Below are 18,102 nucleotides of genomic sequence, written 5' to 3'. Positions count from 1 at the left end.
ACGGGTTTGGGACATCATGCTCTTGGTAGCATAGGTATTCTTACCGGTAACTTCGAGATGCATTCCAGACGGCGGTAGGCGGTGGGCACTTGCTCAGCGCTCATAAGCGTCAATCCACTTTTCAAAACTCCGCTCACCTTCTACGCTCCGCTTTTGTAATAGACCCTGGTAACTAACTATCAAGCGAGTATGAGCCCGTGATCGGCATACCCTGTGTTCTTCCAAATCCTAAGCTGACTCTAGATTCTGTTGGGGCCTGCGCAACTCAACGAGGTCACCCCCTGTTCCTCTTCATCCAGGCCATGGCGCACTCTTTCGTCGTTGCAAGATTCCTGCCTCAGCGATCTGCTCACTGGATATCGCCTTATGGTACCAAAAAATCAGCAGATATCCACACCCACCCGTTCCTTGCGCTCCGCATTTACGCTAATGACATGGGGTATAGCGACCGACCCGAACACGCCCACTTGTCCATGTTATTCATTGTGTCCTCAGAGAAACCCGTCGGAGCCTCCAAGAACTGCTTTTTTACTCTAGCACCTGCCGCAGAGAACTTGGAAAGGGTATTGACCGTAACTCCCCCTCTTAGCTCCAGCGAGCGCCCATTTTACCTTTACACATTTCCCAAGCTCCTTGCAAACTATACTGTCTCTGACCTCGACGTCTCGGGCGATCGCTTCAGTGGACCTCATCAACTGGACGAGGCAGATTTTAAGATATTCTGTAAATCGATCTTGGAGGACGATCATCGCAGGGAAGTGGAACCTCGATCATCAGGTGGCGATGACCCTGTTGAAGATGGATGGCAGACCTGGAGCGGTAGAAGTGCCATGGGTACAGAGTACTTGCGGAAACCCAGAAGCCGTTTTTATGAGCTTTTGGATTGGCGAGATCCTTCGACATTGGCTCGTCCCTCGATCTACAACGAACTATTGTTGTTCAAGCAGTATGTCGCTTTGCTCATGCTCCATTGAACGCCTATGATTACCTTGATCATGTCACTAGGCTCGGATCTGACTACTCCTGGACAGGTACGACTAAAACCATCTCATGGCTCAAAGAAGCGCGTGCTGTAAGCGATCAGTGTACTCACAGTGCGATGGTCGACACTCATTGGACCTGACTTATTCAGGCGACATGCACGAAAGATATTTTGCTTCATCTCATCGAACCCAGCAAGGTCGATGTTCGAGGTAAAGACGCCACAAGGCTCTACTCGATGCCTATTCCTTTCAATGGTGACCCGCATGAAGACGAAGAATCAGACGAAGGATCAGGTTGGGGATCTGATGATGATTTCCCCGACGTTCAACGCCTTCCAAAGCCTCAGCACGCAACGCCTGCGGTTGATGTCAGAGTCGTCGCACTTGACATATTGGGGACAATCTTTGTCAGTCCTGAATTACACTGCTATTCCTCGACCTCGTACTAACCACGTCCTCACACAGGACCGCGAGGGAGGCATCCGCAAAGCTTTGATATCATTGACTCCCCTTGATTGGAAGAAACGAACGTCACGTCAGTTGATAGAGATATACATCGAGTGCGAGACAATCCGACTGAGGGAAGCGCCTGACGCATCCTACTCCACCATCGTCTACACAGCATTGACCGATACGTTTCTACATCTTGGAGTCTCACCAGACAAAGAATCTTTGGATAAGGCTGTTGATATCATATTAACTCCACGTCTGCGGTCCGATGCCATCGACACTATCCATATGTTGCATAAGCGGGGATACACCCTCGTAGGGATTCCATCTCTAGATGCGGCCACATTTACTCAGTACTTCGAACCGCATATCCCTCCCGAGCTCACCATCGACATTTCACACTCCGCATGGGCCTCTCCTCATGCACAAAATCCTGCGCTTCTACCTGAGCTCCTCAAGCGCTCTCAATGTGACCACCCCGATATCAAGCCTGCTCAGATCCTGATAGTGACGACCGGGCCGTTTCGAATGGTAGAACCCGCTTGCACGGCGGGATTCCCTATCGTTCTCCTTCAAACTGCGTCCGAGGTGGAGTCTAAGGTGATTTTGGACACCGCTACACCCACGTTGATCATAGAGAATCTGTCGTCTCTGTGCGATGCACTGGATGAGGCTGAACTCGGCAATCCATCTATTGTTCCCGCCAAACGATCGTCTAGCATGTACCCACCGTATCGCGTATGCGGCCATTACCAGGTCACTCATATCATCGACTCTGGCAGTTTCAGTTCGTGGACCATATCCTTTCGTCATAAGCCGACTGTGTCTGATTTTAGTTCTAGGCACGGTGTGCGCCGCTTTCCACGTCCTCACGGGCGAGGAAGTTGCAGTCAAGCGGGAGATGTCAAAGGGTGGCCAGCGGGATGAGAAACGACCCGCTCTGAACGGTGAGAGCACGTCTACACGCAAGGCTACCCAGGCGGAGGAAACGTGCCTTTTGCCGTACGAGGCGCAAGTGTATCGTCAGCTGCGTGGGTACCAGGCCATTCCTGCGCTTCACCACTTCGAAATGTACGGCGGGGGCTACTTTTTGATCCTCGACCGACTCGGTGTGACGCTGGACCACCTCCGGCAGGTGTGCAGAGGAGCGCTATCGCTGCGAACGGTTGCAATGCTGGCCATGGAATTGGCGAGTAACCCTTGTGCCCCAATTTGCGTTGATGTGAGTCTGACGGGTTTGTTTCCTTACCTTACAGATTGACCGAATTGAATTTGTACATTCACGAGGGATCATCCTACGCGATGTGAAGCCTCCCAACCTGACGATGGGTCGCGGCAATCGCTCGAATCTGCTCTACATGCTCGACTTCGGACTTGCCAAGCCGTTTATGAGCCCGATGACAGGCGAGCACAACCCGTTCCGCACCGGCCTCGTGTGGGTTGGCACTGCTCGCTATATGAGCTACAATGTGCACTTTGGTCGAGGTATGTTTTCTCCCACGGGATACCTTTTCTCATTTTCTGATATGCGTCGGAATCTACAGAACCTTCCCGACGCGACGATATGGAGGCGCTCGGGAACTGTCTACTCTATCTGTTCCATGGACGACTGCCGTGGCAGGGCATATATGGACCCTCCGTTCCTGCAAAAGCATTGCGCATCGGGGAGATGAAGTCGGGCAAGCCCTTCCGTGAGCTTCTTGCGCGGTCGCCGCCCGAGTTCACAGCGTACTTTGATCATTGCCGGAGCCTGGCGTTCGAGGAGGAACCTGATTATTCCCTGTTGCGAGGGATATTTCAGAAGAGGATGGATGCCGAAGGATGGGATGTACACGGAAAGTACGACTGGGAAGATCCGAAGGATTTGGAGAAGGGGACGCTGCTTCTGGATGAATACAAAATGGACGTTCGCTTCGTGCAGCGCGACCTCGAGTGGTGAAGCCAGTGAGATTTCCACTCATGTATGATAAAACCTTCGCTAGATATATGCTTAATCCCATTGTATGCTTATGACAGTCCTCGTACGATGCCGACTATTTGAATGAGCATCATGAAATGTAGGCTCTAGTAGGTCCGATTGTCATCCATGAATAGATGGTCCGTCTAATTTTCCTGATCAAGTATTTCAGGAACGACACGTCGCGGCGGAGAACGGTAAAGTGAGAGACGAAGACTGCATTTACATTTCGTATTGGAACAGTTCATCGTGGCTGATTCCGCAGCACAGACTGGCGCTAACAAGTGAGAGATGCAGCAAGAGGATAATTCAGCTCCTTCCGCTGGTAGAAGAAGTTGCCGTGGAGAACACTGTGATTATCTCTCTCAACACGTCTTCGGCAGTATGGCCATGCATGTAAAGTGATGATGCAAGGAATTGAAGTTGGCGCGCAGCATCCGGAAAAGGAGCTCGAGGTTGTGGGTTGTGAGTCGAGGTTTGAAGGAAAGAGAAAACATTAGAAGGCGGCTCAAGAATACCACGTGTGTGTGTGTGTGTGAAGTCGTATATTAACGCCTAGTGGCGGCGCACCGCAAGAAATACCACGTATATTTCGGTACCTGATGATGTGTGGCTCAGATAGTCCCGTCGTCGCCACAGGTATCTTTGCAGCCTGGTCTAATCCAAGTCAGCGTCCATCGACGACCGTCTGTCTACGAATGCGACCACACTCAACTTCTCCGCTATAGCAGACACGTCTCCTATGCGCTCAGGGCATGACTGGTATAGAGCTCGCATCGACCACGCACAGGTTCGACGTCCCGTATACCTTCAGCTCTGCGTCCACCACCCCTGTGAACGACAGATGCGCGCCCAGTGGCCCAAACCTGCCTAGATGATCAGGAAACCTTGGGCCCATCAATGCGCGACTGAGTACACGCCGATTTTCTCTCTGCCATGTGACACAGTCATACGCCGGCGCAGCGTACAACCACACGCCCTTCGCTCTATCAACTTGCGCTCGCGCGCAAGTTGCCCATAGTCCTGTCGTTCATGGAACAGCGCGGCCAGCACCGGGCCAGCGACAACCACTGCGAGACAAGATGCGCACCAGGTTGGGATTGGTTGGAATCCCGACCATGTTCAGAGTCTGCACGTAAGGCCGGATAGTGTCGAGATATCACATTTTCAGCGAGTTCTGTGCGGGAGCGTTAGCATATCACGTCTCCTGTTCTGAACATCGAAAGCACCACGCGCCTGCACTGGGCCCCGCAGACCCTCAAAGACAGAATTAGAGGCCCCGTCCGTCCCGTCCTATGCGAGACCAGGGAACGGATTCGTCTGCTCGGGGAAAATGGCATACTCTTCTTAAAAATGGGCAAATTATTAGCCCAGGTCCAGGAAGAATCGGTTTCGGAGGACCACGCGAATAAGCTCCACGCGTCGTACTACACAGCAGAAGCGCAGTTCTACGCAATGAAGGAGCCCAGAGGAGCCCTCAAGCATATTCCCTCTGAAATGCGTCATCGACACATGAGCTTCAGCTCATAGAACCGGAGCAAGAGCGTATCGGGCACCGCAACCAACCGATTGTTAGGTTCGGAGATTGTCATGAAATGCCAATCATGTGTTGCTTTACAAGGAGTAATGCCGATAGTCATACACAAGGTCAGATCTTAGAGAAACTGACACTGTCTGTGTCCGCATAAGCACCTGGACAGTCGTTCAAAGAGTCATCCGGGACGATCCTCCCTCGACGATGTTGACTATGACTGTGTATTTCTCTCAGCCTTCGGGGAAAATCCAGAGCAGCCAACGCTGCGAGGGAAGAGAAGAAAATAACACGAATCATAAACGCACCTTGCATTAAGAGTCAACCCAGCGGTACCGCCCCATGATCATCTACGCAAGCGGCAAACAACGTGAGCAGAAGAGAAAAAGGTAGAAAAAGGCAGAAAAAAGCAGCACGCACCGACCGTGACATAGTCGAACGCGACTTGTTCATCCTTGGCCAGCCGAGAATTTGTCATTTCACCCGTGCACTCACATCTTTCTTCCTGCGTAGACCCCACCACACGGGACCTCAGCACAATTGTATATGCCATGCTCGCGACTCTTCATCCGCTCCATCTGAGATCTATCCTGTTAGAGATCACCAGTGTTGTAGAGCTTTTCAGTATGCAGGACCTACCCTCATAGCATATACTTCGCCGTCACAAAAACTGGCGGTGGATCACTCTGATGCTATTATTGTGATATCCGAGTTACCACGCTGCGTTGTCAACTTGAGAAATCCGGGGAGTCAATTCGGATCCCGCCCCCGCCATGGCTTCTTGATACGAGCGCAGTTAACGAGGCAGACCCAGCTCCTGCAGGAGTCCTGAAGCTCGTGCGTGCATCAGGCGCCTAATTCTTTTTATTAAAACTCGCGATCTAGAGTCATAATGGTGAACCAAGGCTACGAGACAGACTCCCCAAGCTTGCGCTTCGATTTGGCGCGTCTGACGAAAACTATCGGCATGCTTAATAGACCATCTCAGGGAAGAAAATAATTATGGCATAACGTTACAAGATGTCTGTGAATCGTATTCAACTGATGCGCAACAGATACGAGATTGATTGAGACACATCGTACCGATTAAAATGTGAAGCATCAGAGCATAGCGTGATTCACCGAGAATGAAGGCATGTGTAAAACATGTTTGAAGCTACCGCCATGTGTAATATGCTGAGGCGATGTACCAAAGCGGTCGAACGTTGGGATCAACTTCGAGGGTTCTTTGTATCTGGCCTAACACCAGTAGAATAATAAGAAACATCACCTAGTCAGCTGCTGTCGCCACACAATCGAAAAAAAAAAACGAACGAATGTGGTCCCATGTGGGATAGTCTTGAAGCCGCCCGCGTTCCTCCATGGTGTAACTTTCAATCATGCACACGATAAAAGGCGTGTTAGGCGCGTTCAACACGCCCTCCACATAGACTGGCCAGCCGATCTCCTCTGCTAAACACTGCGCAGCCAGTTCTCTGGCCTGCGAAGTGACAAAGCCAAACTCGGTGATGATCTCTACGTTTGGCTCGCGCGACCTGGCCAATGAAGTCATTTTTTCGAGAGAGATAGGAAGGCCATAGTGTAGATATGGTGGAGTCTCCCTCCCACGTTTGGGGATAAGAACCCGAGGGAGACTCAGCATAGGCGGAGCCATTGCCACCTCTTCCCTCGACTGAAGGAAATCGTGAGTCACAGGAGTTGGCGCAAGAAAAGATGCTAACGTAGAAGTGTTCTGATACGCTGAACCGAGGCCAAAGCTCCTTCGGTACGCCTTTGAAGATTGTGGCTATCCGCTCTTCTGATCTAGACGTCTTTACATGATTCTGCACAACACTGATCGCTGGAGTGATGGTGATGTCTGGATCCCTTAAAGCCTCCATGCCGCGAAAGATGATCGAGCTATAAAACTCGTGATTTTTGTCAATAAAGTCAAGATGTCGCTTGTTTGACAGAGTCAAAGTAGGTCAAGGTGGCCGGATCGTTGGGGTCTGAACTTTGTTGCGTGGCCTCAGCACGGCTCGCTTGCAGCCTGCCTGTTGACGATCTTTGACGATCTTTGACGATGTCCTCATACTATCAGCACCGCAACTAGATCGGTTTGACGGACAGCCTAATTCTCTTTCCACCATGATTCCGGCACACTCTTTTCGGCTGCAAGATTCCTACCTCAGCGTCGCCAGCGATCAGTTCAGTGGACGTATGTATCTCTATCCATCCTGGCCTTGAACTCTGCATCCACCTATCATAGGATAGTGCACTTAGAAACCAACGCAGACACGCTCGCCTTATCATGCTATTCGTTGTTTCTTCCGACAGGCTAGCCGCCACTTCTAAGGATCGCTTTTCATTTTACGTGCCTATCACAAAGAAAATGGACAGGGCATTGATCATAACGTTCGTCCTATGATCGGACAAATTCTATTCTTGCCTAACACATCCTCTGAGCTCATTTTAGAGTCTACTATCTCCGACCTCGACGTCTCGGGCGACCAATTCAGCGGACTGGGCGAACCTAATCTCAAGGTATTTTGTAAATTGATCCTGGAGACCGCCCATCAGAGGATGGACCAGTGCTAGTCTAGGTCAGAGTCCTGGTGGCGACAATGCATGTTGAACAATCACGTGGGCTCTCGATTATAAAGAGCTTTTGCTCTCGGTTCCTCCTCTTCCACATCCCTTCCCAAGCTGTATCTTCTTTCCTCACTAGCAACATGGAGACTCAACGTCATCCAAACATCGCCATCTCTCCAGAGACTGGTTCTACACCGAAGCATGGGAAGCTGTCTCGATCTCGGCCTCTCTCTGTAGAGGAGCGGATCGCTATAATATTCAAATGTGTACCAAAGGAGCTCCGGCCTCGATTCAGTCTGTCAGACCACTTCTATGTCAATGTCCCTTTCTATAGTGCCCACCATCACTCACTTTCTCTATCGCTATCCTTTAAAAGTCGATGGAAGAGGTGGCCAGTGCCCCGCCTTTGCTAAGTCTCCCTCGGGCTCTTATCCCCAAACGTGGGAGGGAGACTCCACCATATCTACACTATGGCCTTCCTATCTCTCTCGAAAAAATGACATCACTAGCCAGGTCGCGCGAGCCAACTGTAGAGATCATTATCAAGCTCGGATTCGTCAGTCTCACAGTCCGACAACTGGCAGCGAAGTGTTTGTCCGAGGAAATCGGCTGGCCAGTTTATCTGGAGCGCGTGCTGAACGCACCCAACACACCCTTCGCTGTGTGTCTGATTGAAAATCATACTGTGGAGGAACGCCAGAAGACCAACGAGTTCCCCACTAGAGACCATATTCGTTCGTCATTTGCTTTCGATGTTGTGGCATCAGAAACTGAATTGGCGATGTTACTCATCATTCTATGCTCGCTAGGCCGGATGCAAAAAGCCCTTGAAGTGGGTCCCGAGGCTCGACCGCTCTGGTACATCGCCGCAGGATTTTATACGTGGCAGTACCATCATTGAGATGTTTCCACATGCTTTGTCTTTCCTTTCGTTCTCATCTTTTTTGATGCACGCTTTGCTCTCATGTTTCTTTCACTCTGTATGATACCCCCAGTGATCATGTCTGTTGTTCATCTATCGCCGTGCGCTGATCCATTTTGGAAGTTCAATGCCCTCCCTTCTTCCGGCGCCTGATGCTCGCGCGCGAGCTGCATTGCTGGGGCGCATGCTAGTAGCCGAGTGAAGTAATCATTCTCGATAGTCGCGGAACATGTCAATGGTGTAGATGAGAAAGAGTCAGTAGTAGATTTCATCGTATCTATAATCAGGCAAGATGAAGTATAGAAGATACCATTAGCACTTCTGACTTCTGACTGGGTCAAATGCCGATGCCCCCATGGACCGACCTCATGTGCGCATATATCCCACGATCCGAGCTGCCATCACCGAAGCTCTTCATACAGAACCAGCATATATGCGTCTTGCAGCGCGCGCATCGAATATGGTTGCAGCCCCCGTTCTTCTGGATATCGGCATTACAACCCGGACACGTCTTGATGCCATTCGCCTCCTTCCACCTCGCAAATATCTCCGAGTTTTCAGAAATGCTGTCCTTGTATTCTTCACAGGATAACCCCTCGTGGTACTCGACATGGCAGCTAGGGCAGACACGTTCCATGCAGGCGGGGCAGCGAAGGACTATTCCTGCACGGCCGGGTCGATAGACGGTAGGGCAGTCCGGCGTAGGGCAGTAGTGAAATTCGTGTGGGCGGGAGTGCATAAATGCACGTAGAGAAGCCTCAAGGAGTAGACGTTCTTCGCCCGGGGTGATAAGGTCTCGGATGATCGAGTGCGGCACTTGTACGGCGCATGTCTGACCTTCACCTAGATCCTTGACACATCGGAGCGGTTGAAAATCGGTGGTGATAGCCGATTTGATGAAATGTCTGAGGCACTCGGTATCGTAGAGATGCCCACAAGGAAGTTCGGTGGGATTGGTCGCGTCACAAAAGCATACGGGACAACGTTCATTGTCGTTGTCGTCGTCCTCCAATGGATCGACTTCGCCAGTCTTTATGCGCTCTAAGCTCCGTCGAGCCATCAGCACATCTTGCTCATCACCATGGACCAAGATGGTTCGACTTGCTATATCGAGCACAAGCTTCTGATGTCCAAGTTCGTCCTGCATGTCCTTGAATCCACCAGATACCAGCGCGCGCAACCACGCCTTCTCGACGACGATGATGTGGCGGCGAGCCCTAATCTCATCAAACCGGATAAATACTATGTCCTTGGCACGACTTCGAGCCTCTTCGATCCCGTAGATCTGGATTGTACGAGAGCGAACGTCGCATTTGACGCAAGCGCCAGTGCGCTCGTGCACATTGAGCAGGAAGGTCTTGCCTACAGGCCCAACGAAGAAGTCGTCCCAAATTGGCAGGTCTCCCGGCCGCACGAGCCTTTCCCCTTGTATGATCTCCTCCAGTTCAGCCTTCGCATGTCCGAGGGCCTTGGCATCCGAACCCGACAATCGAATACAGACCGGGTCCACCATATTGCCTTCACCGTCCTTGTCGTAGTAACGAAGCTTACACTGAACGTCCGAAGTGGCTCGCAAGCGATCGAGGTCAGCTTGTACAGCAGCAAACTGGATAGCAGGCAGTGTGAACTTGAAGGAGTGGATCTGCTCCAACCACAACGGGCTCTTGCCCCCGAGACAGTTCTGAGGACGATTATTTAGCTCTTTGACCGCCTTCTCGGCTTCATCGGCGGTTGAGAACTGAGCCCACGCGACACATTTCTTCCCGCTGGTGTGCATGACGTCGAACGAGTCCAACAGTCCAAAGCGACTGAGCGCCACTCGTATGGATGAGACGGCAACCTCTTGATCGTAGGTCAGTCGGCCAAGCGTGATCGAACGGGATTGCGTGAACGATTTCAAGGCTCCAACATATCTCCCAGGAATCGCGGCGACTGAGGATGGCAAACCTTTGATAACGATAGAGAAAGAATCATGCTGGTTCCTAGTGGGCATCTGAAATGTGACAACAAGCTTGCAAGTGCCTAACATCGTCCCATCCAGCCTCTGTGCCTGGGCTCTCGCAGTGGACACGGTGTCGTAGTGCGCCCATGCGATGACAGACGGCGCAAACCAACTGACTTTGACCTTGGTGCTCCGAAGCGTTGCAGGGCCCACCTCAACCGCGCGGAGGTCAAACCTTGCAGACAATGTTCTTGAGCGGAAGTGGCGGTCGCTAAGACCTTCAACTGCCGCAGCTGCTTGAGAGGAATTCATATACTCCACGCGCACGGACCCATCCTCCAGGTGAAGTGTCAGGTTTTTGATGTGTCCAAAGGACTCCAGTAGTTCAATCAACGCGTCCCGAGAGGTGTCTGGAGGGATATTGAATACTATCACCGCGCATGACTCGAAGGCGGTGGTGACCCGGAGAACAGACGCCCCGTCACCAAACTCAGCCTTGCAGCCAAAGGCATCAAGAGATATGGACGGCCTATCACTAGCTAAGTCAGGGTCTTTGCTATTCTAAGGAACGATCAGTCCATGATGAACACAGTATAAAAAATGACCCACAGCGTGCAGCTTCTCGTCAGTCGACATCGCTGAAAGTTCAAGCCTTGAGTCGTCTTTCTCGCTCGAGTGTGGAGTATCTATCAATAGGTTCTAGTGGCCGCATGTAAGATGTCATGATTTATCATACGATTGTGATTTGGATGACATACCTCTCTTTGAGGAATCACACCAGTGATCGTCTTGATTGGTGGATTGATGTAAGTAGGAGCGACGGGGTTTCCGACGTGAGGAAAGGGACATTTGGCATTGGTGCACTTTCCAGCCTTGAAGAACTTGCACGACCCAAATGCCGAGAGGGTTGAAGCTGGAAACCGACTTGTACGCGAGGCTGCATGAGATGTAAGCTGCATGCAATACTTCACGCTTGATCAATGGAGGACTCACCGTCAGGCGAAGGTAATTCTGTTCGTGACAAGTGAGAATAATGACACTGATCTCCGAAGTTGCAGATCCCCTTCGAGAAGTAAGGACAAGCCATCGTCACTGCACCACGCTTGGGGAGCGCGGGAGCATGTTGTCGGTCTATTTCGTTAACAAGAACGCCATGGGTTTGGTGTGAGTTTCGACACCGGTCTCCAAAGGTGCATTCACCCCGAAGCCAGAAGCGACAGGGCTGTCTCGAGTCCATAGAGGCTTTGAGCGGTTGGGTAAGGGAAGATGTGAGGGTCCTTGACCAAGCACGCCTCGTGCTCCATTGGCGCTTTGGGCGACGGGTTGATGTGAATGGCCATGCTTCTGTGACCCAAAACAGTCAGTGAAGGCTCTGTCGGACTGCGGAATCCTCATACGTGCATAGCAGCTGTAGATTATTCAAGTCATAAATGTGCATCTGACGAGGACCCAGGACTCCTGGTACATCAAACAACGATCGTAGACCTTGGATATATATTTTCAGTGTACAGATGGCTAGATATCCGCGAGCTCGAGCGTTCGCCAAGGTGAAAATAGATAGCTTCTCGTATACGTTGAAGGGTGGTGGTGCCTGAAGGTCTGCAGATTCGCTCGGGGATAACGAGAACGAGGAGGAAATGGGAATGCAGTGCCTCTGTCTGCGAATCTGTGCTCAGGACTGCGGGAAGATGCATTATCGTGTGTCAGGAAATTACCGCATCCTGCATTGCGTGGTTTCAAATGCAAGGAATATGCTTGCTCAAGTCGTAGCGACGAGATGGCAGACAACACACACCTTTCTCCGATGCCTATAGCACGATCTCATTCCACTCTGGGATGCTTCACGAGTCACAATCCACAGAAAAATGCCATCCCTCCCAAAGGAAAGCACCGGGACATCCAGAGCACTGTGAGCCGATGTTCCTTGAGAAACAAGTCTGTTGACAACGACAACAGGCACTGCGCTGTGGGACACTGAGAGTCTAGAGAGAAACGATCACGACGGCGTCGGCACAAGGTCGGCAATGGCCGGTCGGTATCGGTCGGTCGACCGGCAGCGCTCAAGTCACTGCGGCCACGAGGCTCAAATTGCAGAGGCAAGCCCACATCCCTGATTTGTATCGTTTTTAATCCCTAAGTTCTTGACGAGTCCGACAAGTAACAGCCGTCTCGCTCTCAAAAATGGAGGTGTCTGACTGGATCAATATACCTCACTTTGACACTAAATTTGGGAGACAATCGTCGTTAGTTTCTCCCCAGCACAGACTGTCTCATCTCCTCATTCACTTGTACAAAAATGATTTAACAACATTCTCTCATTCGATATGTAACTCACAGAAAGTGTGAGCCACGAGGCACGCACGAAAACTCACAACGTGTAGACAAAGCGTGGATGCCGATCTCCTAGACGCTGCCGTTCTTCGGGAGAGTCCCAGCCCCCCTTCTCAGTGCCGTTGCCCTTCTCTCTAAGCAGTATAGCAACTTGCACACGCTTGGAAGCGTTCCGCCGGACTAGGTATACAATGAGGCCACCACACGCTATCACATTGCCGATTGCGAAGGACACATTCACGGCTGACGCGGTGTGGAATCGTGGAGGGTCGATAAAAATCCAAGTGGATACGATACCTGAATTGAATGGATCAATTATGAGCACGAATACTTCAAATGAAGATGATCACATCACGTACCCCCCATGTTGGTACACGCAAAGGCAAAAGCAATGGCTGTGGCTCTGCGGAAATGCGGCTGAACATTGTTCGCATTCCAAGTGGCAGTGCACGGCGCTAGGCCGTAGACGCCAATTATCTGCAAGAACAGAGCACCATAGTTCGCGTGCTTATTCGGAGTGCCTATCGAAGCTGGATCAGAAAAGGAGCTCGACAACCGAGGAAGCCGCGAGCAGCGTGCCTATGAAGATTGCGTATCCGACGATTGCGAGGAAGCTGAATACTAGGGCCGTTACTCCACGGCGCTTGTATTTGTCAGACAGATAGGCGGAGACTAGGCTCACGACAAAGGAGCAGGCGAATGGAGGAACCTGAGACTCTCGAGTGAGACATATACCCCGAAGCTAGCATAGTGCTTTGTCTACTCACGGTAAGGAGCTGGGAGTGTGTCATTGAGAATCCGAGAGCATTGACGATGGTCGGAGTGCTGATGATAGTGTACCGAATGAGAAGCTTCAATCTTTAAACACTATGCAACTTACAACGTCGCCAAACCGAATAGCTAAGTTGCTCGCAACCACAGATCAGCGACAATATAGTACTCTCGACGAAGACAAAAATCAAGGAATAACTCACTGTGATACCTTCAATGAAGAAATGCATGCAGAGTATGAGGACGTGCGGAGCATCCAGAAACACGTTCCAGACTTCGGCCCAGCTGAATTTCTCGTCTTCCGCATCTCCGCTCCAGTCCTCTCTCAACATCTCAACATAGACGGCTTTCTCGTGCCGAGTCAGCCACCGAAGCTTCGAAGGTTCGCGTGGGAGCAGAAAAAAGCCCAATATTCCGCATAGGACGGTAAAGACCCCCTCCTAAAATGCAACCAGCATCTCTCTCCCGTGGGTGGAGAGCCAGAAATAAAAGGACATGGTAGAAACTACAACGCACCAGCACGAATATCCACGCCCACCCAGCCAAACCTCTCAACCCGTTCATATCCTCAATGGCTGCCGCCAGCAAACCAGAGAACGCGCCGGCCAAAGAGGTCACGCTGAACATCATCGACAGCCGAAGCTGCAGCGAGTGCCTGGGATAGAAGTTGGAAAGATACAGGACAAGGCCAGAAAAGAGGCCGCCTAATGTCCCCGTGGGGGTATTCTCATGCGGTCCGTTCGGCGCGGACGAAGCAAGGCTCAGACGTACCCTCAGCCATTCCCAAAAAGAAACGACAAGCAACCAAGCCTCCAAAGGTGGAGACAGCACCTGTTCATGATGAGCACGATTCATTGCTTTGACAACCATGTGCTGCACCTTGACATGCGCTGGAGAGGCCCCATAGTACGACCATCAGCGGGATGGTGATGTTTGCTCCGAATCTCTTCATTACTAGATTCACAGGAATCTCCACCATAACGTATGGCACGCTGTTGTATCATAGCAGAGTGAATTCAGTGAAAAGCGACGGCACAAGTGGGACACACTAGAAGATGGTCAGAGAGACAGAAAACTGATGATCAGTCATATTGAGATCTTTCTGAAGGCCAGCAATGCGCGCATTCCCGATGTTCCTATGAGAGTTCAATCATGCGCAAGACTTTGACAAGCATATCCTGGGCCTACGCGCGATCCTAAACAATCATCGATCGGCACTCAGAAATACTACCCATGCACAGTGGTAGATACAGTCAACTCACCAGGAACGATACAAAGTCTGAAGAAGGCCCATTAGTTATGATGATGCAAACATAAATTTCCAGCATACAAATGATGCCCACGAGCGGAATAATCATGAGGTCGATCTTTGTTATCACAGCAGCCTGTACATCGTCGTTGCGTGTCTTGGTTATGTGTTCGAACATCGGACGGTCCGAAGCAGGACCATCAACCTTCGATTCAGTGTCAGGGACAGAAAGTTTCGCAGGGACTTCATCGGGTTGCTGGGGGGAGGTGTCAACGGACGACATGATGGGCAGAAGTCGAGCGTCTCAACCCAGACTGCTTATCGTCAGCTTAACATCTCATCTGGCCGCGTACCTGATTGGGATTGAAAGGCAGACAATGAAATGCGCGCGCAGCAGGACGAGGATGGGAACGAGAGACCAGAATCAGCGAGTACATGGTTGGCATTGGATTGCCCCTGGGCTTCGATGACGGGCCTTCAATCTAGGTTGTACGCGGTCAGCAATCCAGACATGTTGAAAGCTACGATCAATCTCGCGCAGAGAACGGATCTAGGTTTGACGCTGAGAGGTAGCGCCCTACTTACTGACAGAGCCATGTACGGAGCAAGAGCAGGAGGTGGCATGACATTCGTCTCCTGATTGTTCTGTGACTCGGGAACTGTGGGATTGCATCAGATATGTCGACGCGTTCATGTTTTGGCCTTGTCCTTCCCTCTTTGCCTCACAGATCATGGTGCCCGGAGCACTCGTAGACAAGTCGGTCAGCCTCGTTGACGCGTAGCACCCACAAGTTGTCCGAGAAAGCATTGATCGCGAATATAACAAAAAAAGATATGCAGCAGTGTTCATTCCAACTGCCGGATGAAAAGAGGAGCACATGATCATTTAGCACCTGCCCACTTGCGAATTGAGCAGGGATCTCCGCCGTATCAGCGCGAAGCAACGATGTGCTCTAAAGAAGGGCTGATGAAAGATTGATCCAAAGTCGATCAAGGATAAAAATACTCACCCGCACGATAGCAATCAGCGTGTCATTGTTCACAACGTATAGACAAAACGTGGATGCCGATCCCCTAGACGCTGCCGTTCCTCGGGAGAGTCCCAACCCCCTTTCTCAGTGCCGTCGCCCTTCTCTCTGAGCAGTACAGCGACGTGCGCTCGCTTGGCAGCGTTCCGCCGGACTAGGTATACGATGAGGCCACCACACGCTAGGACATTGCCGGTGGCGAAGGAAACATTCACGGCCGACGCGGTGTGGAACCTTGGAGGATCGATGAAAATCCAAGTAGAGACGATACCTGCAAGCGATCAGTCGACTATGAGCATGACTGTTCTAAATGAAAACATTCACATCACAAAAGAAAACGTACCCCCTACGTTCGTGCACGCAAAAGCGAAGGCAATGGCTGTGGCTCTGCGGAAATGCGGCTGAACGTTGTTCGCATTCCAAGTGGCAGTGCACGGCGCTATGCCGTAGACGCCAATGATCTGCAAGAACAAAGCGCCGTAGTTCGCGTGCTTATTCGGAGTGCCTGTCGAGGCTGGATCAGCAAAGGGGTCGAACGGCCAAGAAGCGAGTAGCGTGCCTATGAAGATTGCGTATCCGACGATCGCGAGGAAGCTGAATACTAGGGCCGTTACTCCACGGCGCTTGTATTTATCAGACAGATAGGCGGAGACCAAGCTCACGACAAAGGAGCAGGCGAATGGAGGAACCTGAAACGATCGGGTGAGAAATTGACCCCGAAGTCAGCATAGTGTTTGTATACTCACGGTAAGGAGCTGGGAGCGTGTCGTTGAGAAACCAAGAGCATTGACGATGGTGGGCGTGCTAATAACAGTACACCGAATTAAGATGCACAATCTCTCAAGATACCATACAACTCACAAAGTCGCCAAACCGAATAGCTAATTTGCAACCATAAATCAGCGACAACACGATAGAAAATGATGATGAACAAGTGACTCACTGTGATACCTCCAATGAAGAAATGCACGCAGAGTATGAGGACGTGCGGAGCATCCAAAAACACACTCCAGACTTCTGCCCAGCTGAAATCCTCGTCCTCCGCATCCCCGCTCCAGTCTTCTCTCAGCATTTCGACGTAGACGGCTTTCTCGTGCCGAGTCAGCCACCGAAGCTTCGAAGGCTCGCGTGGGAGCAAGAAAAAGCTCAATATCCCGCATAGGACGGTAAAGACCCCTTCCTGAAATGCAAGCAGCATTTGTCTCCCGTAATTAGAGCACCGACAATTAGAGAGACATGGTAGGAAATATAGCGCACCAGCACGAAGATCCACGCCCACCCAGCCAAACCTCTCAACCCGTTCATATCCTCAATGGCTGCCGCCAGCAAACCAGAGAACGCGCCGGCCAAAGAGGTCACGCTGAACATCATCGACAGCCGAAGCTGCAGCGAGTGCCTGGGATAGAAGTTGGAAAGATACAGGACGAGGCTGGGAAAGAGGCCGCCTAATGTCCGCACAGGTTTATTTTTCCGCGGTCCGTTCGGCGCGGACGAAGCAAGACCTAAACGTACCTTCAGCCATGCCCAAAAAGAAACGACAAGCGATTAAGCCTCCATAGGTGGAGACAGCGCCTGCGCATGATGAGGATCATTCATTGCTTGAACAACCGCGAGCCTCACCTTGACATGCGCTGAATAGGCCCCACAGTACGACCATCAGCGGGATGGTGATGTTTGCTCCGAATCTTTTCAGGACCAGGTTCACGGGAATCTCCATCAGAATATACGGTACGCTGTAGTGTCATAGCACGGGTAAATTTAGTGAACAGCGACGATCCAAGTGGAACACACTAGAAGACGGTTAGAGAGACAGAAAATTGGTGATTAGTCATGTTCAGATCTTTCTGAAGGCCCGCGAGGCGCGCATTTCCGATGTTCCTGTGTGAGTTCAATCGAGTGCAGGACGCCAGCAATAAAATCCGGGACCCACGCGCGATCCTGAATAATTATCGATACGGCGCTCAGATATGCCACCTGTGCCAGATGGTAGAGATAGTCCACCCACCAGGAACGACAAAAAGTCTGTAAGAGGCCCATTAGTAGTGATCATGTAGATACAGGCGGTCAACCTACAGATGACACCCACTAGCGGGATAATCATGAGGTCGATCTTTGTCATCACAGCGGCCTGTGCATCGTGGTCGTTATGGGTCGCGATTGCGAGGTCATACCTTGGAGGATTCAAAGTAGGACCGTCCACTTTCTCAAGGACGGAAAGGGTCGCAGAGACTTCATCGGGTTGCTGAGGGGATGACATGCTCTGTGGGTGCAGTTTGAGCATCCCAGCCTATTTATCGTTTCATCTGGCTGCATACCTGATGAGTACAAGAAGACAGACGATGAGAGGCACGTGCAGTAAAACGAGGA

At 51.2% G+C, this 18,102-nt stretch overlaps 5 protein-coding genes across 5 annotated transcripts; 2 read left to right on the top strand and 3 right to left on the bottom strand.

The window, feature by feature from the left end:
- Nucleotides 1-302: 302 nt before the first annotated feature.
- Nucleotides 303-3,372, top strand: HETIRDRAFT_417470 (uncharacterized protein; the record flags this gene model as incomplete). Its single annotated transcript, XM_009548578.1, has 7 exons — nucleotides 303-946; nucleotides 1,006-1,072; nucleotides 1,133-1,390; nucleotides 1,449-2,220; nucleotides 2,276-2,668; nucleotides 2,721-2,918; nucleotides 2,978-3,372. 7 exons carry the CDS (start codon nucleotides 303-305, stop codon nucleotides 3,370-3,372), a joined length of 2,727 nt encoding a protein of 908 aa, XP_009546873.1.
- Nucleotides 3,373-6,077: 2,705 nt separating this feature from the next.
- On the bottom strand, nucleotides 6,078-6,801 carry HETIRDRAFT_318355 (uncharacterized protein; the record flags this gene model as incomplete). The annotated part of the gene is made up of 3 exons (XM_009547684.1): nucleotides 6,078-6,160; nucleotides 6,236-6,593; nucleotides 6,643-6,801. 3 exons carry the CDS (start codon nucleotides 6,799-6,801, stop codon nucleotides 6,078-6,080), a joined length of 600 nt encoding a protein of 199 aa, XP_009545979.1.
- Nucleotides 6,802-7,632: 831 nt separating this feature from the next.
- On the top strand, nucleotides 7,633-8,393 carry HETIRDRAFT_318084 (uncharacterized protein; the record flags this gene model as incomplete). Its single annotated transcript, XM_009547683.1, has 3 exons — nucleotides 7,633-7,806; nucleotides 7,869-8,226; nucleotides 8,302-8,393. 3 exons carry the CDS (start codon nucleotides 7,633-7,635, stop codon nucleotides 8,391-8,393), a joined length of 624 nt encoding a protein of 207 aa, XP_009545978.1.
- Nucleotides 8,394-8,614: 221 nt separating this feature from the next.
- On the bottom strand, nucleotides 8,615-11,943 carry HETIRDRAFT_474728 (uncharacterized protein). The gene is made up of 5 exons (XM_009547682.1): nucleotides 11,754-11,943; nucleotides 11,350-11,700; nucleotides 11,115-11,293; nucleotides 10,966-11,055; nucleotides 8,615-10,917 (listed from the first exon to the last, which is right to left on the bottom strand). Exons 2-5 carry the CDS (start codon nucleotides 11,591-11,593, stop codon nucleotides 8,752-8,754), a joined length of 2,679 nt encoding a protein of 892 aa, XP_009545977.1. The 5' UTR covers nucleotides 11,594-11,700; nucleotides 11,754-11,943; the 3' UTR covers nucleotides 8,615-8,751.
- A 781-nt stretch (nucleotides 11,944-12,724) lies between these two features.
- HETIRDRAFT_474727 (major facilitator superfamily) lies at nucleotides 12,725-17,897 on the bottom strand (the record flags this gene model as incomplete). The annotated part of the gene is made up of 13 exons (XM_009547681.1): nucleotides 17,809-17,897; nucleotides 17,741-17,757; nucleotides 17,666-17,673; nucleotides 17,527-17,613; nucleotides 17,356-17,468; nucleotides 17,248-17,307; nucleotides 16,993-17,180; nucleotides 13,662-13,898; nucleotides 13,568-13,587; nucleotides 13,455-13,512; nucleotides 13,244-13,396; nucleotides 13,047-13,194; nucleotides 12,725-12,984 (listed from the first exon to the last, which is right to left on the bottom strand). Exons 1-13 carry the CDS (start codon nucleotides 17,852-17,854, stop codon nucleotides 12,725-12,727), a joined length of 1,395 nt encoding a protein of 464 aa, XP_009545976.1. The 5' UTR covers nucleotides 17,855-17,897.
- Nucleotides 17,898-18,102: the final 205 nt, after the last annotated feature.

This window comes from Heterobasidion irregulare, assembly GCF_000320585.1.
Source record: "Heterobasidion irregulare TC 32-1 unplaced genomic scaffold scaffold_05, whole genome shotgun sequence".
Classification (NCBI taxonomy): Eukaryota; Fungi; Basidiomycota; class Agaricomycetes; order Russulales; family Bondarzewiaceae; genus Heterobasidion; species Heterobasidion irregulare.
Note: the sequence above shows the minus strand (reverse complement) of the source record. Positions and strands in the feature narration are given on the sequence as shown.